At 55.7% G+C, this 27,415-nt stretch overlaps 1 protein-coding gene across 2 annotated transcripts in view; it reads left to right on the plus strand.

Moving 5' to 3' along the window:
* The window catches only part of JPH3 (junctophilin 3), a 101,181-nt gene that overhangs the window by 38,440 nt on the left and 35,326 nt on the right, over nucleotides 1–27,415 (plus strand). Inside the window, exons 2-3 of one of the 2 annotated variants that reach the window (XM_035281903.3) lie at nucleotides 399–1,176; nucleotides 9,954–10,072. In XM_035281903.3, the coding sequence (XP_035137794.1) occupies nucleotides 399–1,176; nucleotides 9,954–10,032 (857 nt within the window). In that variant the 3' untranslated portion in view covers nucleotides 10,033–10,072. The remainder of the gene's footprint in view (nucleotides 1–398; nucleotides 1,177–9,953; nucleotides 10,073–27,415) is intronic. The other variant, XM_002761244.7, reaches the window with a different exon arrangement.

Here is a 27,415-nt window from a genome sequence, read left to right on the forward strand (position 1 = left end):
CACTAGTTGTGATGTGGCTTGTGCCGGTAATCCCAGCACTTTGGGAGGCTGAGGCGGGAGGATCTCTTGAGCCCAAGAGTTAGAAACCAGTTTGGGAAACATGAGACCCCATCTCTACAAATAATTTAAAAATTAGCGGAGCATGGTGGAACGCACCTGTAGTCCCAGCTGCTCGGGAGGCTGAGGCAGGGGGACCGCTTGGGCCCCGGGGTTCCTGGCTGTAGTGAGCTTCGATGGCATCCCTGCACTCCAGCCTGGGCTACACAGCAAGAACCCGTCTCAAAACACAATTAGTAGGAAGCTCAGGCAGGCCTGTGGCTGCTTCCACCCTGTCCGTGGCCGGACTGTGCCCCCTCCTCTGTCACTAGGCACTCACCCTTTTCCCGTTGTCTCCCCAGGGACCTACCAGGGCCAGTGGGTCGGTGGCATGCGGCAGGGCTATGGCGTGCGGCAGAGCGTCCCGTACGGCATGGCCGCGGTCATCCGCTCGCCCCTGAGGACGTCCATCAACTCCCTGCGCAGCGAGCACACCAACGGCACCGCGCTGCACCCCGACGCGTCCCCGGCGGTGGCCGGCAGCCCGGCCGTGTCCCGCGGGGGCTTCGTGCTCGTGGCCCACAGTGACTCCGAGATCCTCAAGAGCAAGAAGAAGGGGCTGTTTCGGCGCTCGCTGCTGAGCGGCCTGAAGCTGCGGAAGTCAGACTCCAAGAGCAGCCTGGCCAGCCAGCGCAGCAAGCAGAGCTCCTTCCGCAGCGAGGCGGGCATGAGCACCGTCAGCTCCACGGCCAGCGACATCCACTCCACCATCAGCCTGGGCGAGGCCGAGGCCGAGCTGGCGGTCATCGAGGACGACATCGACGCCACCACCACCGAGACCTACGTGGGCGAGTGGAAGAACGACAAGCGCTGCGGGTTCGGTGTGAGCCAGCGCTCGGACGGGCTCAAGTACGAGGGCGAGTGGGCCAGCAACCGGCGCCACGGTTACGGCTGCATGAGCTTCCCCGACGGCACCAAGGAGGAGGGCAAGTACAAGCAGAACATCCTAGTCAGCGGCAAGCGCAAGAACCTCATCCCCCTTCGGGCCAGCAAGATCCGCGAGAAGGTGGACCGCGCCGTCGAGGCCGCCGAGCGGGCCGCCACCATCGCCAAGCAGAAGGCTGAGATCGCGGCTTCCAGGTAGGAGGGCGAGGGGGCGGGGGCTTTTCTCGGTGCCCGGGAGGTGTCTGTGAGCCTGGTCTGTTCAGTCCAGCTGTTCCTGGAAGCCTTGGGCCGGGTTTGGTTGGAGGCCTGTGCTGCTGTTTTTCTCAGACTGTGGCCCATGGAACCCTAGGGTTCCCTCGAGGTTCTCAGAGGGGACTGTGGGCAGGATCGGTGCAGGGAAATGGTTGGTTTGTGGGGAGACCTGCAGCCTCCCTTGAAACCGAGCAGTGGCTCTGTTCTATATGCTGATGTTTGAAGCATTGGTGGGTGAAGAAGGTGCTCTTTTCCGTTGGTATAACACATCAGAGCACTGCTGTGCTGGCCAGGAGGGGTGATGCCACCAGGTGGGGCTGGCAGGGCCAGTACCGCAGGCATGTGGGAGGTAAAGCTACAGAGGCCTGCTGTCTGGGTTCTTTCTGGTCTCTGCGAGATGGCTGCAGCTGGGAGGCCAGTTGCAGGTGCCTGGCAAGGGCGCTCACGCAGGCCTGGTGCTTTGGGGCAGCCGCTGTTGTGAATTGGCTGCATGACTTACTGGCTTTGGGGTCTAGTGGGGCCTCTGGGCTCTGAGAGGAGTGGGTGCAGAGGTAGCTATGGGTGGGACCCACGTGCCTTGCGGGTTCCTTTAGGGGTGGGTACAGGGTGGCCTTCAGGGCTGGAGGAAGGTGCCTGGGGTCTGGTGAGTATGTGAGCCTGGGGCTGGTCCCAGCGAGGCTGTGGCCAACAGGAGCCGCCTGTGTAAGAAGTTCCCCCCTGGAAAGCCAAGGGCCTCACAGGTGTACATTTGGGTGCTGAAGTAGCCGAGGTTACTCAAGGGCTTCGTCAGGACTTGGGAAGGCATTTTGGGAAGCCCAGAGCCTTTGCTTCCCACTGCGTTTGCTTTCCTGGGCCAGAGGTGGGCCCTTGGAGTAGCCCCCAGAGTCTTGGGGCAGGGATCTGGGACCTTTGAGGGAAGTCCTGGGCTGCCCAGGCAGGAGGCTTCCATGGGGACGTTCTCCTGCATCTTTCTGGATGCTTCTGTGTTCACAGCCCGGGGCAGGCGTGGCATTCTTCCAGGAAAGCTCCCAGCTCTGGTACGGCTCAGCCTTTGCCGATCTGTCACTAATTAAACTTCAGCCACGCTGGTTCTGATTTTCGGTGACCTTTGATCTGTAGTGAAAAACAAAAACAGTGGCTGTGCTTTGTTGGCAGAAGATGCCGCTCGCGACTTCTGTGGTTTTAGAGGGAAACGAGGTAGATTCCAAGAAGCCTGAAGAAACATGGAATTACCACCCGACACTGAGGTCCAGAAGCGTTCTGTTTGCCTGGTTTCTGCCCCCCCAGAAGCGTTAAGGCAGGGAAATAAACTGGAGCCCATGTGTGGCTGCTCACCTGGTATTTTAAGAACAAATTAGATTCAGGAGTTATTTTTTCCGTCATAAACGTAAGGCTTGTTCCATAGGAAAATGAATAATACCGAAGGGGGGAAAGAGGCGTTGGCTCCGAGCTGATGAATCCACTGAGCACTCTGCTGGCATTTTGGTGAATGTCTTTCCCCCTCCATTTGTTGCCTTTTGTTTTCCACTCTTTCTATTTTGTGCATTTTTTACCCTGGTGACAAGAAGCAGTTCTGGGGGCGGGGACGGCGGCAACACGGATCTGAGGAAGCTCGTGGCAGGTCCCGTGTGACCTGCAGGTTGGTTCATTCCTTCATCGCTTCGTTAGTTCTCGGCAACTCGAGGACTTGGCGGAAAGTGGCCCGCAGGACTGAGCTTATTTTACAGCCATGGCGCCGGGCGGATGTCTGTGGGACTTGGGGGACATGGGACGAGTTTAGACCGTTTTCACACGAATTACTCGAGACATGAAGAGAAGCGTCTTCCCATTAAGGAGCCGAGGAAGATGGACAGCACTGGGGCCGGCGGAGGTAAGGAGCTGCCCGGAGGCAGGTTGTCAGCCTCGCTGGGTCTTGGCTTCAAATCTCTGAAGGACTGTGAAGCTCAGGGTGTAACGGCTCTCTTCTTTTGGCATCCAGCCTCCGACTGGGGTTTTGGGGGCCCCACAGGGTCTGTGTGTGGGACTGTTGTTGTGGGAAGGGTCTACTTGGAGAAGGGGCCTATGTATAAGTGGGCAGCATGCTGGGGTGAAAGCCCAGGAGCTGGGCCAGAAGGGTGAGACCCAAGTCCCCTGCAAAGAGCCGGGGCCAGGGCGGGGTGGGCGTACCTCCTAGTGAGTCCCCAGCCTGGCATGGCCAGTGCCCCTGCATCGCCTGGGGAGGCATTTTACTTCATGGGCAGAAGGACAGACAGATGGGAGAGGGAAGGGGCGGGTCTGCAGGCCTGGGTACTGTGAAACTGGAAGAGCCCATTGTTCCCAGCCTGTGAGACCCTGCAGCCCGTGCTGCCTGGCGGGTCGGGGCTCGTCTTCTGTACTGGCGGAGTCACCGAGCTGACTCCATCCCTTCACCTGAGCAGGTGCCATGGGCAGTGAGGTGGTTCCTGCTTCCGACATGACGGGGTCTTGGAGGCAGCTCCTTTTTGAGAAAGGAACTGGGTCCCCCGACGTGTCCTGCTGTCCACGTGCACAGCTCTGTGTGCCACGCGTGGCCTCCCCACCACCGTGCACAGCCTACACATCTGTGCACACCCACGGAGCCGGGGTGTGCGGCCACAGGTGCACCCAGGTGAAGGGAGGTGTGGCCCCTCCTTACCCTCGTTTCCTGGGTGATCTCTAGATCACTGGCATTTAAAGTGTCCAAGAGAGGAGGCGTCAGCCCTCAAATGGGCGCTAGGACCTGGCTTCTCACTCTAACCTCTGAGACCCGCAGACCCATGTCCTGCCTGGGTTGTCATGGCCTCGTGCCCGGGGCTAATCACCTCCCCTCTGAGCGGGGCTCCCTGCTCCCTGTGGTGTCCCGGTGTGGGGCTGGGCCCGTGGGCTAATCACCTCCCCTCTGAGCGGGGCTCCCTGCTCCCTGTGGTGTCCCGGTGTGGGGCTGGGCCCGTGGGCTAATCACCTCCCCTCTGAGCGGGGCTCCCTGCTCCCTGTGGTGTCCCGGTGTGGGGCTGGGCCCGTGGGCTAATCACCTCCCCTCTGAGCGGGGCTCCCTGCTCCCTGTGGTGTCCCGGTGTGGGGCTGGGCCCGTGGGGCCCTGGTTGCACTTGGTGCCGGCGGGGGTGGCAGGTGTGTTTGTGACAGGTATGACTTGGAGGTGGGAGGCAACACAGCATTTCTGGTCATCAGAGGTTGGAGGATGAGTCTCCATTCCGGGCTGCAGGGCCTGGAGCTGTGTTTTCTCAATGGGGTTAGAATTTGGAAAAAAAGAGAAAAAAGGAGGGGACAGAGACTTCGGCCCTGGGGAGTGAAGCTGATGAATGGTTGGCTCGGGTGCCCACAGCCCGGGGCCGACCCTCCACTGGAGCATGAGTGTGGCTGCATCACGTGGGCTGAGGAGTGACTGGCCCCGGGCGGGCTCCTGCTGCTGCCACAGCCGAGGACTCCAGGGAGCCACAGGGCGGCTCGTGCTGTGGACTTTCCTCTCTAGGATGGGCGACATGTTTACATCCCGATTCCCAACCCAGGGCCACTAGTGAGCAGCAGATCACGAACAAAATTGAGTTTCATCTTCCAGAGTAACCCAGGCCTCAAGGACGGGCGATGGATTCATTGTCTGCCCAGGCACAGTGAGGGGGTCGGGACAGGCAATGCCATGCACAGGTGCCCTGTGTGTGCCCTCCTGGCAGGAGATGCACCATAAAAATGCCTTAAGTGGGCCGGGCATGGTGGCTCACGCCTGTAATCCAAGCACTTTGGAGGCCAAGGCAGGTGGATCACCTGAGGTCAGGAGTTCAAGACCAGCCTGACCAACGTGGTGAAACCCCGTCTTTAAAAAAAAAATGCCTTAAGTGTTTGAAGGCAGGAGGGCCATTGCCCTGTGGTCCACTGCTAGGTGACACAGCAGACTTTCACTAGTGAGAATTCCCACTGGGGTGGAGGGCCGCACAGGAGAATGGCACGGGGAGACTGCAGCCCCTTCTCACCTGACCTCAGCTCCAGGGGGCCACCAGCTCCTGCCCGCCGCTCTCTGCAGCAGAGGGTCTCACCCCTACATAATCTCCTGGAACCATCTGCTTCAGCCCTCCCTCGACTCCACTGCCACCCCCTCACTGGGCTGCACTCTGCCTCCCACCTGTATTGCGGTAGTGCGTGTCATGCCTCATTTCCCCGTGGGGCCGAGGCCTCCAGGATAAGACGGAAGAGAGCCAGGGGCTCTCAGGCCAGAAGCATCTGAGTCCAGCGGACCAGGTCAGAAAGCAGGTGCCGAGGCCCCACCTAGACACAATGAGACAAAGTCTGAGGTGAGGTATGCAGCCTGACCACCACCTTTACGAGCCCACCAGACACCTGGAGAGCCTCGAAGGCTCCAAACCGTGGGCACGTCCCAGACAATGATGTCACATGGCCAGGGAGGGCATCGTGGGCCTCAGAACCCACAGTGACTCCAGGGCCTAGGGCTGAGGCCGAGTTCCCACCCTCCAGGGCCAGTCCCCTCAGCAGCACAGGACCTCAGCCTGCCCCTCTGCCAGGTGGGAATGACAGCACCACCTCTCAGATTCTGAGCTCCAGACCTGCTGCCCCGTTTTCCATGAAAACACTGTCCCATCTTCCTGCCTTCCCTGCACACTGCTCTCGAGGGAAGGGCCCGGCCCTCTGCGGAAGACACAGCCAACTTTTCTCACTTCGCCCAGCCTCATAAGCCCTGCCGGCTTCATTTTCAACAGCCAGTCCCCTCTGCCCCACAGTTCTGGTAGAAGCCGAGCTGGGGGCGATGGGGCAGATTGTAGCCTGTTTCTCCTTCCCATCCCTCTCCCCACCGTGTGGGCCCTGGGGCCTGCTCCGAACCCCAGGGCGATGGTTCATGGCCCAGGTGGCATCTCAGAGCGTGACCCATTGGCTGCCTCTGCTGCAGGAGAGGGAGAGAGGGGGCAGCCCATGTGAAAGCCATGTTCCCTGCAACCCCGCAAAGCCTGCAAGAGCTCAGCCCGGATTTGATGCCATCGTTTCTGCTGGGACCCCCTCTCTGCCTGCATCTCATGTAAACGTTGCTATGAAGAGATGCCAAGGGGTTTGGCAAAGCAGAAGCCCAAGCCGAGAGGAGGAGGAGGGATTGTTCTGAAGGCCAGGCACACCTGGTTTCCGTGGGCTTCCTGTCACTATGCTCTGCAGATGCTGCGTTTTTACAGAGTGGAGGTTTATGGCACCACACGTGGAACAAGCCCACTGGTGCCATTTTCACAACAGCACGTGCTCACTTTGTGTGTCTGTGTCACATTTTGCTGATTCTCATGGTATTTCAAGCTTTTTCACCATTGTGTCTGTTCATGGTGGTCTGTGATCAGTGGTCTCTGACTACTGTGGTTATTTGGGGATGCCACACGTCGCACCCATATGAGACAGTGAACTTAAATAATCTATGTTCCGACGAAGCCTTCCATCGGCCGCCCCCCATCCCTCCCTCTCCTCCAGTCTCCCTGTCCCCCGAGACATGGCAGTATTCGAAGTAGGCCAGTTAATAACGCTCCAACAGTTTCTAAGTGTTCATGTAAAGGAGAGTCTCACGTCTCTCAGTTTAAATCAAAAGCTGGAACTAAGCGTAGAGAGGAAGGTGTGTCGAAAGCTGGGACAGGCTGCAAGCTCTGCCTCACGTGCCAGGCAGCCTCGTTTTGAATGTAAAGGAAAAGTTAACAAAGCTAAAAGTGCTAATCCAGTGAATACGTGAATGATAAGAAAGTGAAACAGTCTTACTGCTGATACGGAGAAAGTTTTGGGGTCTGAATAGAAGGCGAAGCTAACCACAGTGTTCCCTTAAGCCAAAGCCTGATCCAGAGCAAGGCTCTGACTCTCTTTAATGCTGAGAGAGGTGAGGAAGCTGCAGAAGGAAAGTTGGAAGGTAGCGGAGGTTGACTCCTGAGGTTGAAGGAATGAAGTTGCTTCCAGAGCAGAAAAGTACAAGGTGTGGGCCGGGTGCGGTGGCTCACGCCTGTAATCCCAGCACTTTGGGAGGCCGAGGTGGGTGGATCACGAGGTCAAGAGATCGAGACCATCCTGGTCAACATGGTGAAACCCCGTCTCTACTAAAAATACAAAAAATCAGCTGGGCACGGTGGCGCATGCCTGTAATCCCAGCTACTCCGGAGGCTGAGGCAGGAGAATTGCCTGAACCCAGGAGGCGGAGGTTGCGGTGAGCCGAGATCGCGCCATTGCACTCCAGCCTGGGCAACAAGAGCGAAACTTCGTCTCAAAAAAAAAAAAGTACAAGGTGAGGCAGCAAGGGCTGGTGGAGAAGCTGCAGCGTCACCCGGAAGATGTGGCTGAGATTTTCGATGAGGGCGGCTACACCAAACAGATTTTCGCTGTCGATGGAAAAGCTTTCCATTGGAAGATGATGCCATCTAGGACTTTTATAGCCAGAAAGAAGTGAATGCCTGGCTTTGAAGGACAGGCCAGCTCTCTTGTTAGGGGCTACCACAGCTGGAGACTTCCACCTGAAGCCAGTGTTCATTGACCGTCCCCAAATTCCAAGGGCCTGTAAGAATTGTGGAAAATCTTCTCTGTCTGTGCTCTAGAAACGGACCACCAAAGCCTGGATGGCCACACATCTGCTTACAGCATGTTTCTGGAATAGTTTTAAGCCCAGTGTTGTGGCCTCCTGCTAAGAAAAGGATTCCTTTTAAACCGTGCTTACTCACGGAAGAGCTCCCACGGAGATGTCCCAGGAGGTGCCTGCTGCTCTCATGCCTCCTAACATGACGGCCAGTCTTCAGCTCTGGCTCCAGGACCGATTTTGACTTTCAGGTCTCGTTATTGAAGAAATACATGTCGTAAGGCTATAGCTGCCCTAGATTGTGATTTCTCTGATGAATGCGGGCAGAGTCCATTGAAACCCCTTCTGGAAAGGATTCACCATTTGAGATCCCGTTAAGAGCAGTTGTGATTCAACAGTGGAGGTCAAAATATCCACATTAACAAGAGTTTAGAAGTTGATTCCAATCCTCATGGAAGACTTTACGGGCTCAAGTGATCCTCCCGCTTCAGCCTTCCAAGTAGCGTGCGGGGAGGGTGCATGCATCTGGGCTAGGATGGCCTGGGCAGGGCCAGCCCTGGTCTATCCTGGAGGGCAGGCGGGTGCAGAGCGCACAGAGGTGGCCGCCTGGACGGTGGTGCCGATTCTTGTGAGTTGAGGCCCTTGGATCTCTGTGGCGGTCAGCAGGACCATGGTGGCCAACAGGACCGTGGCGGCAGGCCTGTGTGCTGGTTGTCAGCTATGCCCCTGTGATTTTTCCATGTGCGTGCGGCCTTGACTGGGCATGTAGATCAGAGATGACAAGCCCTGGTACCTCTACCACTTTTCTTCCTGCCCTGCACCCACTACAGACACAGCTAATTGGTGGCCGTGTCCAGAATCTTCTCAGCAGGCCGGCTCTTCTGGCAGCTCAGGACTGTCCTGCAGGCATGGCGGGAAGTGAACTGTGAGGGGAGGTTGGGCCCTGGTTGCAGAGGAGAGCAGTGCGTGGTCTCCAAGCCGATCGGTGCCTGGACAGGACTAGAACTCTCTCACCCAGGCCCCTGCTTTCAGCCTTGTTCCTTCTCTCGCCCCTTCACACCCAGGCTGGGCTCGGGAATCCTTGTTGATCATGGGCTTGAAATGTCCTCTGAACAGCATTGCTCTGGGGATGTGCAAAACGCAGGGTGGGCCCTGCTCAGAAAGGGGCTTCCAGATCCCTTTGTGTCTCCAGCCCCTGCTGCGTGCCTGCCCCAAGCTGAGCCTGGGTCTGAGCTGTGCCTGGGGGGCCCCATCTGTCCCCACTCAGCTCTCTGCCGTGGCTTCCTGGCTGCAGGGCTCACCATGAGTTAGGGATCTCCGCTGGCCTCGCCTGGAGCTGAGGGTGGAGGGAGGCACAGCAGCAAGCCCTGTAGGTGGGCCCGGGGAGGGTCAGTGATTTACAGAAGGGTTGCCTGAGACACTCTGATGGGCCATCTAGGAAATACAGCCTTAATAGAGGGGGGCTTTTTTGAGGTTTTTTTTTTTTTTTTTTTTGAGGTGGAGTTTCACTCTTGTTGCCCAGGCTGGAGTGCAGTGGTGCAATCTAGGCTCACCACAACCTCCGCCTCCCAGGTTCAAGCAATTCTCCTGCCTCAGCCTCCCAAGTAGCTGAGATTACAGGCATGCACCACAACGCCCAGCTAAATCTGTATTTTTAGTAGAGAGGGGGTTTCTCCATATTGGTCAGGCTGGTCTCGAACTCCTGACCTCAGGTGATCTGTCTGCCTTGGCCTCCCAAAGTGCTGGGATTACAGGCATGAGCCACCGTGCTTGGCCGATATTTTTGGTGTTTAAAAAATATTTCTCATTAAAATGATAACATCCTTATAAAAATATTAAGACATGGAGACTGATGTGTATGAAGCCACCAGAGAGCACTGCACGAGGTCCGCCCTGTAAAGGTCATTACAGCATTTTCAGACTTGCTTCAGCGCATAGTAAAATCTGCGTGTCGCTCCTACGTCATTTCCTTTTGTAGAAATAAAGTCGGACTGTGCCTATTCCTTTGTAGCTTGGTTTTGTTCCCTTTCGCCTACATCAAGGTCATGTTTCCACGTCAGGGTATTCAGGTGTGTGTTTCCTGAAGAGCCACGAAGTGTTTCGTGATGTGGCTGTACCATGTTGCCCTAGCCTTACGCTACTAATGAACATTTGGACACATCTGATCTTTCAGTCTTACAAGGGAGCAACAACCGTCCGAGTCCACCCTCGCTCGCTGCTGGCCTGGGGAATTCTGCGTCCTGGTCTCCTAGAGCCTGTGTCGCTGGCTAGGTGATGCGTGTGTTCAGAGTTGTGAGTAGATACTTCCTCATTACCCGGTACGAGGCTGTCCTGATTGACCTTGGTTGGGAGGGAGGGGGCTCCCAGAGGAAGTGACAGGGTGGCCTTGATCACTGTCACTGAGGGGCTTCTCCGCGCCACAGGACTGCTGACTTCCACAGATGTCCACATCCTAATCCCGGAACCCGTGGGCATCACCTTCCATGGTAAGAGGGACTTTGCAGATGTGATTGAGTTGAGGCTCCTGAGATGGCAGATCACCTGGAATTATCCAGATGGGCCAAATAGAATCACAGGGGCCTTGGAAGAGGGCTACAGAGTCTGGGAAACTGTGGGCGCAGAGGGATGCTGTAGGATGGTGGAGGAGCAGCCACGGCGCCTGGAATACAGGCGGCTGCTAAGAACAGGAAAAGATGAGAAATGGCTTCTTCTCCAGGCACGCAGCACTGCTAAGACTTTGATTCCAGCCCCATAAGCCTTCTTGTGGATGTGTGACCTGTAAAGCTCCACCTGAATAAGTGTGTGCGGTTTGAAACCACTGTGTGTGGCTACTTTCTCAGCTCCTGAGACCCGTACGTGCCACATTCTGGCTGGGGCAGGTCTATCCCCTCTGGTGCTCCCATTTCTAGAATGGATGTGCCCGTCCCCTCCCTCAAGGCCCCAGTGAATGAAATTCTAAAATGCTCCATCCGTCCCAGGTCCTGGTGTCAGCCAGGAATGTTTTCGCCGAATCTAACCCTGGAGCCTCCTCTGGCAGCTGGAGCCTAGTCCTCATCCGTCTTCCTGAGAAACAGCAGTGGCTCTTCCATCTGCCAGCTCTGTGGCCCCCTGCAAGAAGCTTCAGATCTCTGGGGCTTGTTTTCAGTTCTCTAAAATGGGTTGAGGACGGCGTCTGCCCTGCAGGTCCTTATGAAGAGGGATGCACAAGGTTCTAGCTCGGAGCCCCCGGCTGGGCCACGTGTCTGTCAATGTTGGCATCATTGTCAACGTGGGCGTTGTTAAGGTTGTTCTGACCTGACTGAGCCTTGGCACAAATCACATGGTGTCTTTACCACCCAGTCCCCCCGGCTCTGGTTCCACTGGCTCTCGTAGGTTCCTGAGTGTGGGACTTTCCACCCCATGGACACTCGCACCCAGAGGATGCCCTGTGTGGCAGCTCCATGTCCTTTGTCCTTCCCTTGCCTCTCCCTAAGGGTCCCATTTTAAGTCTGAATTAAGGCCAGGCTCAGTGGCTGACGCCTATAATCCCAGCACTTTGGGCGGTCAAGGTGGGTGGATCACCTGAGGTCAGAAGTTCGAGGCCAGCCTGGCCAACATGGTGAAACCCCGTCTCTACTACAAATATAAAAAAAAGTAGCCGGGCGTAGTGGCGGGTGGCCTCAACTACTCAGGAGGCGGAGGCAAGAGAACCTGGGAGGCAAAGGTTGCAGTGAGCTGAGATCGCACCATGCCCTTCAGCCTGGGCAACAAGAACAAGACTCATCTCAAAGAAAAAAAAGTCTGAATTAAATCCTGTCCACATAGTACCCCCGAAGCACCCCCAACGTGCCTGGCTCCAGTGTCAGAATGCAAATGTGTGCTGCCCGGGCCAGGTGCCCTGTCCTGCCAGGAAGCGCCCGTGACAATGGGTGCCACATCATGTCTCCTTGCGACCGGCGTGTGGGAGCGGGTGGGGAGCAGGGTGTGGGAGGAGCCCCCTGCCCCTGACTGCTCTGCAGTTTCCCTGCCCGGTAACATGGTACCCTGGGTACCAGTAAGGCCATACCCATGTTGGAGATGTTTGCGTTTGTTTCAATCCCGCCTGGAGCTTGGCGGGTGCTGGTGGGAGGCGGCCCTCGTGTTCCTCACTGTCCTCCCATCCCAGGTCCACCCATGCCCTCTGCCGTGGACTTCACTGCTCCTCCTCCCTGGCTGTGGGTTGGTTTGGTTGGTGGGAAGGCGGAGCGATGCCATGGCCACGTGAGTCCAGGCCCTGAGAGGCCTCGTAGTGTCCCCTTGCCCCTCTTGTCCTCTGCCAGTGACTTGAAAATAGGCCCTGGGGAGTCTGGGGATGAGAGTCCTTGGGGAAAACTTGGAGGTATGTATGCAGATAACTGATTATTTTGCCTTTTTTTTTTTTTTTTTTTTTTTTTTTGAGACGAAGTCTCACTCTGTCGCCAGGCTGGAGTGTGGTGGTGCAATCTCAGCCCACTGCAACCTCCACCTCCCAGATTCAAGTGATTCTCCTGCCTCAGCCTCCTGAGTAGCTGGGATTACAGGCGCCCACAACCACGCCCGGCTAATTTTTGTATTTTTAGTAGAGAAGGGGTTTCACCATGTTGGCCAGGATGTTCTCCATCTCTCGACCTTGTGACCCACCCCTTTTGGCCTCCCACAGTGCTGGGATTACAGGCGTGAGCCACTGCACCCAGCTATAACTGATTATTTTAGGTCTCTCAGTGGGGTTTCTTTGTTTCTTGGAGATAACCGTTACTCAGCATTGCCATGATAGCCACTGACTGATGCAGGGCCTGGCGGGTGGCTCTTGAAGGCAGATGGGAGGATCCTGTCCACGTGCTGTCCTCACGCCAGGAACTCTAGCCACATGGGACCACTGCTGCTCTGGGACACGCCTCGTCTTCCCCGTATGAGTGTCTTGCCACTGCCATAACAAAGCACCACAAAGGGCTCAGAAACACACTCCCTCATAGCCCTGGGGGGCAGAGGTCCAAAATCGAGCATCATCAGGGCTACACTTCCTCCTGAGGCTCTCAGGAGGACCGTCCCTGCCCCTTCAAGCTCTAGGCTGCCCCTTGGGTTTTTATGGTTTTTTTTTTTTGAGATGGAGTCTTGCTCTGTCACCAAGGCTGGAGTGCAGTGGTGCAATCTCAGCTCACTGCAACCTCCGCCTCCTGGGCTCAAGAGATTCTCCTGCCTCAGCCTCCTAAATAGCTGGGATCACAGGGGTGAGCCACTACACCTGGCCCTCCCCTGGGTTTTGAAGGCCCTCCCTTCCCCTTGTCCCCATCTCACCATCCTTCCCTCCTTTCTCCTCACTCCCTCTCTCCCTCTTTCCCTGTTGGAGTTCTGCTTTCCTTCTTGGGTGGAATTTCATGTTCCAGCAGGTGATCTATGTGTCTGAGGAAAGGCCGTCATGTCTGTGCTCACATAGTCCTTAAGGCTCTCAATCCTGGAGCTGGGGAGAGACCTGTTTCTTCAGGGCCTAGAAAGGCTTCGACTGGCTCTGTTGAAGCCCCCTGCCCCATCTCTGCCTGTAAGGGCTGGAATTTCCAATTGGCCGGGCACATGCTCACTGTAGATGTGAGGGCAGGTGGACGTGAGAGGCATATGCTGACCATCAGCTCCCCTAGAACATGGGTGGGGAGGGCCTCAGAGGACACTGCAAAAACACATGTCCCAAGCCCAGGGGCAGCGGTGTGGGGGTCCATTCCTCACAGTCACAGGGAGTGTACCAGCGCCTTGGCAGTTTTCTTTTTTCTTTCTTTCTTTCCTTCCCTATCCTTTTCCTTTTTTCTTTCTTCCCTCTCTTTCTCATCTTTGCTTTTTCTGAGACAGGGTCTTGCTCTATTGCTCTACCTCCTGGGCACCTGGGACTACAGGTGCACCCACCTGTAGTTTTATTTTGTTATTTCTTAGTATTACTTCTTTGTAGAGACAGGGGTCTGGCTATGCTGTCCAGGCTGGCCTCAAACTCCTGGGCTGAAGCAATCCTCCCGCCTCAACCTCCCAAAGTGCTGGGATTAAGGTGTGAGCTACCATACCTGGCCCAATTTTCTTTCTTTCTTTTTATCTTTTCTTTTGAGTCTTACTCTGCTGTCCAGGCTGGAGTGCAGTGGTATAATCTTGGCTCACTGCAACCTCCACCTCCCGGATTCAAGCAATTCTCCTGCCTCAGTCTCCTGAGTAACTGGGATTAAAGCATGTGCCACTATACCTGGCTATTATTTTGTAGAGACAGGGTTTCACCATGTGGGTACAGCTGGTCTCGAACTCCTGACATCAGGTGATGCACCCACTTTGGCCTCCTAAAGTGCTGGGATTACAGGTGTGAGCCGCCACGCCTGGCCGTTTTCTTTCTGTGGAGCTGGGATTACAGGTGTGAGCCGCCACGCCTGGCCGTTTTCTTTCTATGGAGCTGGGATTACAGGTGTGAGCCGCCACGCCTGGCCGTTTTCTTTCTATGGAGCTGGGATTACAGGTGTGAGCCGCCACGCCTGGCCGTTTTCTTTATGGAGCTGGGATTACAGGTGTGAGCCGCCACGCCTGGCCGTTTTCTTTCTATGGAGCTGGGATTACAGGTGTGAGCCGCCACGCCTGGCCGTTTTCTTTCTATGGAGCTGGGATTACAGGTGTGAGCCGCCACGCCTGGCCGTTTTCTTTCTATGGAGCTGGGATTACAGGTGTGAGCCGCCACGCCTGGCCGTTTTCTTTCTATGGAGCTGGGATTACAGGTGTGAGCCGCCACGCCTGGCCGTTTTCTTTATGGAGCTGGGATTACAGGTGTGAGCCGCCACGCCTGGCCGTTTTCTTTCTATGGAGCTGGGATTACAGGTGTGAGCCGCCACGCCTGGCCGTTTTCTTTCTATGGAGCTGGGATTACAGGTGTGAGCCGCCACGCCTGGCCGTTTTCTTTCTATGGAGCTGGGATTACAGGTGTGAGCCGCCACACCTGGCCGTTTTCTTTATGGAGCTGGGATTACAGGTGTGAGCCGCCACGCCTGGCCGTTTTCTTTCTATGGAGCTGGGATTACAGGTGTGAGCCGCCACGCCTGGCCGTTTTCTTTCTATGGAGCTGGGATTACAGGTGTGAGCCGCCACGCCTGGCCGTTTTCTTTCTATGGAGCTGGGATTACAGGTGTGAGCCGCCACGCCTGGCCGTTTTCTTTATGGAGCTGGGATTACAGGTGTGAGCCGCCACGCCTGGCCGTTTTCTTTCTATGGAGGTATGTCCACATACTGTAATACTCGCCTTCTCAAAGTGTACGATGCGGTGGACTTTGTGCATTCAACAGACTGTGCAACCTTTGTCGGTGTCTATTTCTGGAACACCTTCACCCCCAGAGAGAACCCTGCACTCCAGAATGGTTCATCCCCCTCCCTGCAGCCTCTCCTCAGCCTCTGGCGACTGCCAGTCTCTTTCCTGATTCTGGGCTTCCGTGTGAATGGAACCACCATACGTTCTTTTGTGCCTGGCTTCTTTGACTGTGCTCTGCCTTCAAGGCTCACCAGGGTTCGGGGGTGTAGCGTGCGGCGGCGTCAGGGCTCCCATTGCTTCTACGTCTGGCTGAGCGATAGCCCCTGTGTGGACAGAGGACGTTCTGTTCATCTGCTCGTTAGCTGGTGGACATCGGTGTCGCTCACTTCTCGTCTCTTCTGAATAAAGCTGTTGTGAACGTGGCGTCGGCATTTTCGTGTGGCTGTGTGTTTTCACTTCTCGGGTATATACCCAGGAGAGGAGTTGCCGGGACCTATGGTGACTCAGTTTAACCTCCCGAGGAGCCGCCAGACTGTTTTCTTCTTTTTTATTTTTTTTTGAGACAGAGTCTCACTTTGTCACCCAGGCTAGAGTGCAGTGGTATAATCTCAGCTCACCGCAACCTCTGCCTCCCAGCTTCAAGCGATTCTCCCGCCTCAGCCTCCTGAGTAGCTGCCACCACATCTGGTTAATTTTTGTATTTTTAGTAGAGACGGTGTTTCACCATGTTGACTGGGCTGGTCTTGAGCTCCTGTCCTCAGGTGATGCACCTGCCTCGGCCTCCCAAAGTGCTGGGGTTACAGGTGTGAGCCACTGCACCGGGCCTCATCAGACTGTTTCCGACAGCAGCCGCACGGGGATGTCCCGCCAGCACTCCCCGCCGTCTGCCCCCTGCCTACAGCCGTGCTGGGGGGTGTGAGGTACATCTTGCTGCTGCTGTGATTTGCAGTCTGTGGAGGCCGATGGCGGGGAGCACCTTTCTGTGTGCCTGTTGGCCATTGTGTATCTGCTTTAGTGAAAAGTCTACAGCTTAGGCTTTCAGTAACTGTTTGCATCTCCTTCCGTGTTGAGTGTGTTTATCTGTTGGCATCTGCCTCCCTGCCTGAGACCTGGAGCTACCCGAGGGCGGGACCCTGCCTGGTTCTGTGTTCAGGAGTGGTCTGGGCTGTGAGTTTGGGTAGGTACCGAGGGACGGGGCTGTGTGGCTGGTCCCAGGCATCTATCCACCTGGCTCCACACCCTCCTCACCAGGCACTGTCTCAGAAAAGAAGCCGGGTCCCCGGGGGCCAAACCTGAGGGTAGCCAGTAGGCGCACGTGGCTTTTGCAGCTGTGGTGGGAGGCTGGGTCCTTGATGAGCTCACCTTCTAGAGCTCTCCCATGTTCTGCCCTCTTCTTGCAGGAAGCGGTGACCACCTGGTCTGGGCGTAACCACATATGTCCACTGTGTGTCCACATATGTCCACTGTGTGTCCACATATGTCCACCGTATGTCCACTGTGTGTCCACCGTATGTCCACTGTATGTCCACATATGTCCACTGTACACTGTGTCCACATATGTCCACTGTATGTCCACATACGTCCACCGTATGTCCACTGTGTCCACCGTATGTCCACTGTATGTCCACATATGTCCACTGTATGTCCACATATGTCCACTGTGTGTCCACATATGTCCACTGTATGTCCACATATGTCCACTGTGTCCACATATGTCCACTGTGTGTCCACTGTATGTCCACATATGTCCACTGTGTCCACTGTATGTCCACTGTATGTCCACATATGTCCACTGTATGTCCACATATGTCCACTGTGTGTCCACTGTATGTCCACATATGTCCACTGTGTGTCCACTGTATGTCCACATATGTCCACTGTATGTCCACTGTGTGTCCACATATGTCCACTGGCCGCCTGGTGGTCTTTGACAGGAGCACGTGCTAAATCCCTGTTCGGCTTCAGGAAAACGCTGTTGTCGCAAACCAGCTCCTCTTTGTTGCAGGTGCCCAGGGGCGAGCCTGGCGAGTTTCCTTAGCCAGGGGCCAGTTTGCCTGGGGTTTGAGTGTCTTGAGTGAGGTCCTGCTTGGTCCCTCCTTGAAGGTCTGGCAGGGACAGTCCTGGCATCAGCAGTAACCTTGGGGAGGGGAGTGCCGAGGCCGCTGCCGTGGGCTTCCTGAGCCTTCCCGCCACCCCCGCAGGGGCCCTTGGGCTGCATATGCACACAGCCTACGGGGTGACCACCAGGGAAAGTGGCTTCACTTTGCTGAGCCTCAGTCTCCTTGGTTGCAAAACAAAGTAATTTTCTTTTTTTTTATGAGACGATCTCCTTCCAATCTTTCCCTCAGGCTGGAGGGCAGTGGTATGATCATAGTCCACTGCAGCCTTGACCTCCTGGGCTCAAATGAGCCTCCCACATCAGCCTCCTGAGTAGCTGGGACCATAGGCGTGCACCACCATGCCCAGTTAACGTTTTTATGTTTTGTAGAGATGGGGTCTCACTATATTGACCAGGCTGGTCTCCAACTCCTGGCCTTTAGAATTTTCTGCCTCAGCCTCCCAATGAGCTGGGGTTGCAGGTGTGAGCCACTGCGCCCAGCCAGTAATGTTCTGTTTCCATTTCCTGTGTTCCCTAAATAATCATAACCGTTTCCAAGGGTGATATTCATAACATGTGACCAGTGCGGCCCAGGCACGGGCCCGCGGCCCAGCCCCCAACGTAGAACCCGTTTGGCTATCTCATGGTCCCCGATTCTGCTCTGCCCACCTTGTAGGAGGCTCTAGATTGAATGAGGTTTGACAGAAGGTGCTCACCATGAGCCTGGCCCCGAGTCCACTCGGGGGTCTCACTTGCCATTCTGCTGTTGCCACCGCACCGTTCCTTTCGGCCATGTGCCCTCCTGGCCTCTGCATAGATGTCCTGAATGGGACTGCTGAGGGTGGGGCATGGCTGCGTGGCAGCGGAGCCTTGGCCTCTGCGTAGATGTCCTGAGTGGGGCTGCTGAGGGTGGGGCATAGCTGCGTGGCAGTGGAGCCTTGATAGGGGGTCCCTCGGGGCATGGCTGGCAAGCTGCACCCCTTCAGAGTTAACTGATCAGTGTGCATGGCCGTGAACATCCCTACCTGAGCTGCTCAGCCCCGTGGATGCTGTGAGGCAGGCAGAGACACCGCCCTGCAGGTGTCTCTGCCTGCCTATCTTCTGGAACATTCTCCTCGGTGCAGGTGGCGTGACACCTGTTTTACAGCCCAGGGAACAGATTCTTTCATCATGTTCCTTCCAGCTGAACCCTCAGCTGGAGTCACCCCAAAAGCCACAGGCAAGAGAGTTCGTGCAAAGGACTGGACACAAATCTTCCTGAGGTCGGGGTGGGTTGGGATTCCAGAGAAGGAAGCTGTGAACACCAGGGTGACCAGTCCATGGCCTTTGTTGGCAGACTCACAGAGGGGGCTGCCACTTCCTGGGAACGGGGAGATGAGCGAGGTTCTGCCTTGGTATGTCTGCAACGACGGGATGGGATTACAGAGTCATAGGAGGGTGAAGGAACTTGGCTGAGGGCCAGGGCCAGTGTCCAGGCTTGATCTCCCAGTGTTCTGGGGCAACAACCTGGGCAAGTGTATCAGTCAGTGCCTGGGATCAGGGCTGCAGAAAAAACGTGCAGATGGCGGTTAGGACGGAGGAGGAGGAGGTGGAGGGAGAGGAGGAGGAGGAACGGGGGCCCCTACGTGCCTTGGGTGTGTGCTCTTCTGTCTCCTGGAGTCTGCCTTCCTCCTCTGCCTCGTGGCTCAGCTCGGGCTACCATAACGAAATACCATAGACTGGGTGCAGAAATGTGTTTTCTCCCAGCTCTGGAAGCCGGACAGTCCGCTTCTCAAAGAGCGAGGTGCTTGCGGGGTTCTGAGAGGGCCTCTGTCTTTGGGCTCCTTCTCACTGTGTTCACAGGGCGTTCTTTGGTGCATGGAAGGGATCTCCCTCTCCCTCTTTTTATAAGGCCACCAATCCCATTCAGATTCGGGCCCCGCCCATGTTGCCTCCTATTATAAGGCCACCAATCCCATTCAGATTCGGGCCCCGCCCGTGTTGCCTCTTATTATAAGGCCACCAATCCCATTCAGATTCGGGCCCCGCCCATGTTGCCTCCTATTATAAGGCCACCAATCCCATTCAGATTCGGGCCCCGCCCGTGTTGCCTCCTATGATAAGGCCACCAATCCCATTCAGATTCGGGCCCCGCCCGTGTTGCCTCCTATGATAAGGCCACCAATCCCATTCAGATTCGGGCCCCGCCCGTGTTGCCTCCTATGATAAGGCCACCAATCCCATTCAGATTCGGGCCCCGCCCGTGTTGCCTCCTATGATAAGGCCACCAATCCCATTCAGATTCGGGCCCCGCCCGTGTTGCCTCCTATGATAAGGCCACCAATCCCATTCAGATTCGGGCCCCGCCCGTGTTGTCTCTTATGATAAGGCCACCAATCCCATTCAGATTAGGGCCCCACCCATGTTACTCATTTAACCTTAATGACCTCATTAAAGGCCCTGTGTCCACATACAGGCATCTTTGGAGTGGGGCTTCACACAGGAACCTGAGGGGGACTCAGTCCGGAGTACCTGGTGTGTAGGAGGAGGCCGGGCCAGTACTGAGCACCCTGCCTATGAGTGAGCCTTACTTCTCAAAGAACAGTAAAAAAATTAAAAAGGAGGAGGCCAAACTGACCAGACCTAAAAAAACAGCGTCTTAAGGTCTGACACCTGCCGTGGCATGAATGAGCCTGAGAACACGATGCTGAGTGAAGGAAGCTGGTCACAAAAGGACAGATGCGGCCTGTGAAATACCTAGAACAGGAAACTCACGCAGACAGGAAGTGGACTGGGTTAAATTCATGCGGACAGGAAGTGGACAGGGTTACCAGGGGCTGGACTAGGGAGGAATGGGGAGTGGCTGCTTCATGGGTGCAGGTTTCTGTTGAGGGTGATGACGGTGCCCTGGAAGTGGACAGAGGTGACGGAGCCACCGCGTTGAATGTACTGAATGCCACTGAACTGTGAACTTGAAAATCATTTAAATGGCAAGTTTTGTTATGTATATGAAAAAGGACTTTGCACTAAACAGGAGAAACTCATCTCTCTCAAGTACCAGTCACTCAGTATGGAGACTGCGCTGAGGTCGCTGTGCCCAGGCCTATTCTGTCCCTAGCCATTCCATCTCTCGGGTGTGACCCAAGCTCACCTCCGTGACCACAAGAACACAGTGCAGCCCAGTAATTGCTCAGGGACTGTGCTCACATTCTGTCGGCCAAAACTTGGTCATGTGACCTCACCTTGCTGCAAGGGAGGCTGGGAAATGTAGTCCTTAATCTGGGAGGGGGCATCTGCCTGGTTGACAGGGGGGCTTCAGTGCTGTGGGAGAGGAGGGCTGGTGGCTGCCAGGGATGGACAGCTGTCTCCACCACACCTGGCCTCACAGTCATCACACTCCAGGACATAAATGTCCCCTCTGTGGCAAAGTCTTCCCTGGGTGTTGAAGGGACTGTGGGCCCACATCCTGGTCTTCGCAAGGTGGCCCTCCTGTTCCAGACAGCACCACGTGGCCCATGATTCAAGTGTGAAGATGCCACCTGTGCGTTAACAGGCCTGATGCCAATCTGGGCACAGGGCAGGTGTTCAGCAAATGCTGAACAGATGCCTGAGAGCTGGCTACTAAAGTGACCTGCTGAGGTCACAGGCTGCCAACCAGTGCATGGCATTCGCAGCCCAGCTCCGGAGTCCGGGCAGGGATTCTGTGTTCTCTGCCTTTGAGAAAAGGGTGGGAGAGTTAGGACAGGAATTTTGTTTTTCTCTCTCCCTCTCTCCCTCCCGCCTCCATTCCTTTCCCTTTGTCTCCCTCCTTCCCTCTTTCTTCCCCTCTCTGTCCCTCCTGTCTTTTCTTGTCTCCCTATCTGCTTTGCTCTCTGTCTCTCTCTCCTATCTTTCTCCATCTCTCTTCCTCCCTGTCTCTCTTTCTCGCTCTGTCTCTCCGTTTCTGTTTTTGTTCCCCTTCTCTCTCCTCCCCCCAACTCCTCTGTTTCTCTGTGTCTTTACCTGTGGATTCCTGAAACAGACCCAGGGCATGACACAGTGGAAGGCAGACACCAGAGGCATCTGGGTGTCCCCCATGTCGGCGTTTGTAAGGCAGGAGGCCCCAGCAGGTGGAGCAGGAGAACTCACCTCCTGCCGTGGAGGATCGGGAAGAGCTGCCTTTCCTGAGCCCCTCTCTCCTCCAGCCACCCTCACCTGGGGCCTGATGAGAGGATCATGGCGGAGTGGGGCTTGCTGTGGGTCTGGCACTCAGGCAGGAGTGGGTGGCCCCTCAGCCCCCGTTTTCTCCTCTCCAAACCCAACCATCCCAATTAGTTATTTGCTCCGCAGGACAGCTTGACTGGCTGGTGCCTTGCTGGGTAATTACATGAAGCGGCTGAATAAGGGTGCAGTTGCTGGGGGAGAAACAGTTGCAGACCGGGGCTGTCACGGTCCGGGACGGCTGCAGCAGCCACAGCAAAAGCCACGCAGCCCACCCCATGTGTGGCCGTGTTGAGGCGGCTGCTGCGGCAGCTTTGGCAGTGCCTTGCTGTGGTGAGGTGGGTGACGGCTGCCTAGGCAGAGGCTGAGGAGGGTTCTGAGGCTGAGTCTGGGCTTACGGAGGGGCCGTGATGGGTTAGTAATGGCTGTCCCTGGCAGACAGGAGCTGCTCACTCCTCAGCTATGCAGACCCCAGCTTACGGACTTGAGCGCTGCAGGGTTAGTTGCTCACCTCTGCTCCTACGTGCCCCCGGCATTTTTCCCCCCGTGGGGGAGAAAATGGCTAAAATATACACAATACAGCCAGGTGCAGTGGCTCATGCCTGTAGTCCCAGCACTTCGGGAGGCCAAAGCAGGTGGATCACCTGAGGTCAGGAGTTAGAGACGAGCCTTGCTAATATGGCAAGATCCCCTCTCTACTAAAAATACAAAAAAATTTAGCTGGGCATGGTGGTGCGTGCCCGTAGTCCCAGCTACAGGGACTACAGGCATGAGGTTGAGGCATGAGAATTGCTGGAACCTGGGAGGTGGAGGTTGCAGTGAGCCAAGATTGTGCCATTGCACACCAACCTGGGTGACAGAGTGAGACTCTGTCTCAAACCCCCCCCCCCCACACACACACACAACATAAAACGTATGCTTTTGGCTAGGCACAGTGGCTCACACCTATACAGCGCTTTGGGAGGTTGAGGTGGGTGGACCACATGAGGTCGGGAGTTCTGGACCAGCCTGGGCCAACATGGTGAAACCTCATCTCTAATAAAAATACAAAAATTAGCCAAGTATGGTGGTGCATGCCTGTAATCCCAGTTAACTTAGGAGGCTGAGGCAGGATAATCACTTGAACCCAGGAGGTGGAGGTTGCAGTGAGCCGAGATTGTACCACTGCTTGTAACCGTTTTTAAGGGTACAGTAAGTGGCGTTAAGCATATTGTGTAATCCTGACTGCCATCTGTCTCCAGAACTCCTTTCACCTTGCAGAACTGAAACCTTGAGCTCTTTAAACACTAACTCCCACTCCCCGAGGTCCCTCCCCAAGCCTGGGGATTAAGCACCTAGCAGCTGCTGTCTGGGGCAGGATAGCATGACCCTGTTCCACCCCTTCTGGGCCCATTGAGCTCTGCTGTGGAGGGGATACCTTTCTCTGACACTCCTAGTCTGGGGGTGGGGAGGCACCAAACCCCAGCCCTGCTGCCTGGAAACCCTGGGCAAATGGCATCACCTCTCTGTACCTCAGTTTCCTCATCTGTAATGAAGAGCTGAGTACAGGACCTGCCTCCAAGGCTGGGGAGAGATGGCGGTGCACAGGGACCAGTAATGTGGAGAGAACTTTCCAGTCCAATGACATCCCTCTGAGAAAGACTCTCCCTGGATTCTGTTTCATGGAGTTGAGCCTTTCCCCAGAGCAGACGCTTTGAAACTGTCTTAGGTGGACAGTGGATGCTGCTGGGAGGGCACAGAGCACTTCCCAGGAGCAAGATTTCCTGGGATTGAGTCACAGCCCTGCTGTAGGGCTGAAGTGAAAGGGGCTTTCCCGGAGAGCCTCTCTCACAACTCTGTTCCGAAGTGGCCAAGCTAATTCGGTTCCGTCCAGGGCCACAGGCAGGACTGGGCACCACTCCCCATGCTCCTGTCCTGGGGCTGCACAGACCTGTGAGTGCACCAGGGTCTGGCACATGGCCCTCGCAGTCTGCGCAGCCCCCATACCAGTCTCCCAATTTTGTAGAGAAAGCCCCAGCTCAAGGCCATATGGGTGGGGCCCTAATCTGATGGGATTGGGGGCCTTATAAGAAGAGGAAGAGAAGGAGATCCCCTCCAGGCACCACTGGACAGGTGAGTCTCTGCCTCCTCACCAGCTACCTCTTCTGCAGATGGCCCCCCAGTCACACCATCATATCGCCTGCCTGAGTCTCACGGTGCTTGTCTGTAGGAGGGGTGCCTCCTTATGGGGCGTCCACATAAGGTTGGAGAGAAACAGCTCCGCCCAGTAGTTATGAGTCCTATGCCCTCCAGGACACAGGCAGGCAGATCTCCCATAGCCTGTCCCGGTTTCTCCGAGACTCAGTTTTCCCGTCTGTCCACTGGAAGGACAGTGGTACCGGCTGTGAGAATCCCTTACCTAAAATGACTGGGATCAGCAGTGTTCCGGATCTTGGCTTTCTCTAAGCTGTAGAATATTTGTATACACATAATGAGATATTGTGGGGGTGGGACCCAAATCTAAACACGAAATTTGTAACACGTAAGTTTCTGGAGGCTCCCCAGGGAATCCGTTCCTCACCTTTCCCAGCTTCCAGAGGCTGCCTGCGTTCCTTGGCTATCGGTCCCTCCCCCGTCTTCAGAGCCAGCAGGGCAGCCTCTCCTCTCCTCGCTGACCTCCTGTCCCCCCTTACAAGGTCACTTGGGTTTCGGTGGGACCCACCCAGATAATCCAGCGTCATCTCCCCCTCTCCTGATCCTTCACTCAGTCATCTCTGCAAAGTCTGTTTTGTTATGTGAGGGGACATTTTCACAGACATGCTCTGGGGATCAAGACAGGCATATCTTTGAGGGCCGTGATGCTGCTGACCATGCCCTCTTCTGGGCCTGCCCTTTGGATCAGAGGACAGCAGTGGACTCTCTTTAGGGGGAGCAAAGCCTCCCACTCTAAGCATGGGCTGGACTTTGGGGAACCATGAATGGGAAGGGGTCGACATCATGGGTCACCACTGTGTGTGACTGTCCAGGGAGGCTGGGTGAGGGAAGAGCCAAGTGTCTAACTGGGGGAGAACCGAGGACATACCTCACTTTCTCCTGAAGGCCAGATGTGCCTGCTCAGAGACAAAGAGTCATGGGACAGCCCCTTCCTGCTGAGGCTCCAAGAGCAGGGTCAGCACCTCGGAGAGTTCCCCACAGGCAGCTGCAGGGCAGGGAGCAAATTCATGGGGCCTTAGATGGGGAACATACAGGGTTGTGGTTTTCTTTTTTCTCTTTCCTTTCTTTCCCTTCCTTCCTTCCTTCCTTCCTTCCTTCCTTCCTTCCTTCCTTCCTTCCTTCCTTCTCTTTCTCTTTCTTTTCTTTTTTTTTTTCTGAGACAGATTCACCAGGCTGGAGTGCAGTGGCACAATCTCAGCTCACTGCAATCTCTGCCTCCCGGGTTCAAGCGATTCCTCTGCCTCAGCCTCCCGAGTAGATGGGATTACAGGCGTGGGCCACCACACCCAGCTAATTTTTATATTTTTAGCAGGGATGGGGCTTCATCATGTTGGCCAGGATAGTCTCAACCTTCTGACCTCGTGATCTGCCCACGTTGGCCTCCTGAAGTGCTGGGATTACAGGCGTGAGCCACTGCGCCTGGCCATAGGGTTGTGGTTTTCACTGCATGGGGATGAAACAGCATTTTCGCCATTACGAAGCTGGGGCTCTGGCCCCCAGCAGGAAGTGTGGGGTATTTTGATGCTCCATACGTGTCCCATCCTCCGAGGGGCACTGATGCCCCCACGACTCCTAAGTGGCCAGTGATTTGACGCTCACGGATACAGCCTGTTATTTAGTATGCTAATTCAGAAGGACGTGCATGGCTGTCTCACAAATTTGATTTTTAAGCAATTTAATACTTCAGAAAACTTGGTTTCATTTTAAACCTGCACCTTTTATTTTCTGTGCCGATAGTCACCCCTCAAGGGGGATCCGTAGGCCTCCCCTGCCTGCCCTGGGCACAGGGCGGTTCCAAAGCCTGGTTCCAGAGTCTGAGCTCTGCTGCTGTTTCTCTGTGACTTGAGGCAAGGGACCCTGGGCTGCTGAGACAGCAGCCCCCTGCCTGGGGAGGCGAGTGTCAGGCCCCCGGCACACTCAGTCCATGTTTGAGGATCCTGCGGGCGCCGACAACATGTTCCACATCTCCTAAAACCAAAACCAAAAGGACGGTCAGATTCCGCCCCCAACCCCCCGCCCCCGCCGGCTGCCTGACTTTAACAGGCTCGTGTCTGATTTTTTTAGGATTGTCAGCCTATGGGTCTGGGTTTACTGTATGGTTGTTTACAGTCGAAGTGGGTGTCTTGTCCTGATTTGTTTTCCAGGATGTTTGTTTTGGAGTCAGGGGTCTTTGGGGTGGATGAGGCAGGAGAACCAGGCTCAAATGAGGCTCTGCCCCCTTTTCCTGGCCCCTGGCGGCCCCTCCAGAGTCTGTCCTGGTGGTAGACCCCAGTCCCCGCTGACCGCTGACCATGCTGAGAGTTTGGGAAAACTGCATACCTGCCTTGGGGGCTTGACTGGGAGGCTGTTTTCCTCTGACTCACCTTGAAGTTAAAATGCGCCTCAGCCCCTCCTCAGCCCCCAAGCAGGGTTGTAACTTCCTCCACCTGTCTCCCTGTGAAATCCACCCTCCGCGGGGCAGCCTGGGACCTGGGATGGCCCTCCCTGCCTGAAACCTTTCAGGGCTTCTGCTGCCTGCAGGGAAAAGCACAGGCTGCTTTCACAGACTTCCCATGGGAGTGGGTGCTGCCTGCTTTGTAAGCCCTGAGCTCACTAATCTCAGCCATCACATGCTGTTGGGCACCAGCCTGTCTCTTTGGACCGTAAAAACACCTGTTGGGTTGGCAGGATAAGTAGGCAGGTTTTTATCTAGGGCTATACATTTCCTGGTTGTGTTGTTTCAAGGTTAATTTTCTGTCTGTCTCTCTCCCTTTTTTTACTCCCTCAATGGAGTCATGCCCTATCACCCAGGCTGGAGTGCAGTGGCATAATCTCAGCTCACTGCAACCTCTGCCTCCCAGGTTCAAGCAGTTCTCCGGCCTTGGCCTCCCAAGTAGTTGTGACTACAGGCCCGTTCCCCCATGTCCAGCTAATTTTTGCATTTTTGGTAGCGACGAGGTTTCACCATGTTGACCGGGTTGGTCTTGAACTCCTGGCCTCAAGTGCTCCACCTGCCTTGGCCTCCCAAACTACTGGATTACAGGCATGAGCCTCTGTGCCTGGCCAAGGTTAATTTCTTGGTAGTGATGGTGGGACAGTCAGTTTTGCTACAAAGTTTGTTTTGAAAATGAGAATTGGTTCCCACATGATTGCTGTATCAGGGAACAGTTTGAAGATAACACAAGTTTTGTGTTTGCCTTTGTGAGATTTCACCCACCAGAAACACTGCGTGAACACAGCCACGGCCCCCACCAGAAACACTGCGCGAACACAGCCACGGCCCCCACCAGAAACACTGCGCGAACACAGCCACGGCCCCCACCAGAAACACTGGGTGAACGCAGCCACGGCCCCCACCAGAAACACTGCGTGAACGCAGCTACGGCCCCCACCAGAAACACTGCGTGAACGCAGCCACGGCCCCCACCAGAAACACTGCGTGAACGCAGCCACGGCCCCCACCAGAAACACTGCATGAACACAGCCACGGCCCCCACCAGAAATACCACTGTGTGAACACAGCCACGGCCCCCACCAGAAACACTGTGTGAACACAGCCACGGCCCCCACCAGAAACACTGTGTGAACACAGCCACGGCCCCCAGCGTGACTGATGGGCTTGTGTTCACAGAGGAACACACAGGATGCATATGCCCCTCACACAGCCCTAGCTGCCCCGGGCACCCACCCCATCCTCATCAGGGCACACCTTCCACTGACCCTCCTCGGCCACTACCACCAGCTCTACAGCACACCTCCCTCGGGAAACTTACAGCGTTCTCAAGCCCAAGTGCTGTGTTGATGTGTCTCTCAACCCCTTGACCTGTGAAACCTTGCTGCTGTTTTTATTAGGGTTCCTGTCTGTTTTGAGACCTCCCCTCATCCTGTTCCCCAACAAGCCCTGTGGTTTTGACTGCGTGGTTTTGCATGC

Source organism: Callithrix jacchus, chromosome 20, assembly GCF_049354715.1.
Source record: "Callithrix jacchus isolate 240 chromosome 20, calJac240_pri, whole genome shotgun sequence".
Taxonomy (NCBI): domain Eukaryota; kingdom Metazoa; phylum Chordata; class Mammalia; order Primates; family Cebidae; genus Callithrix; species Callithrix jacchus.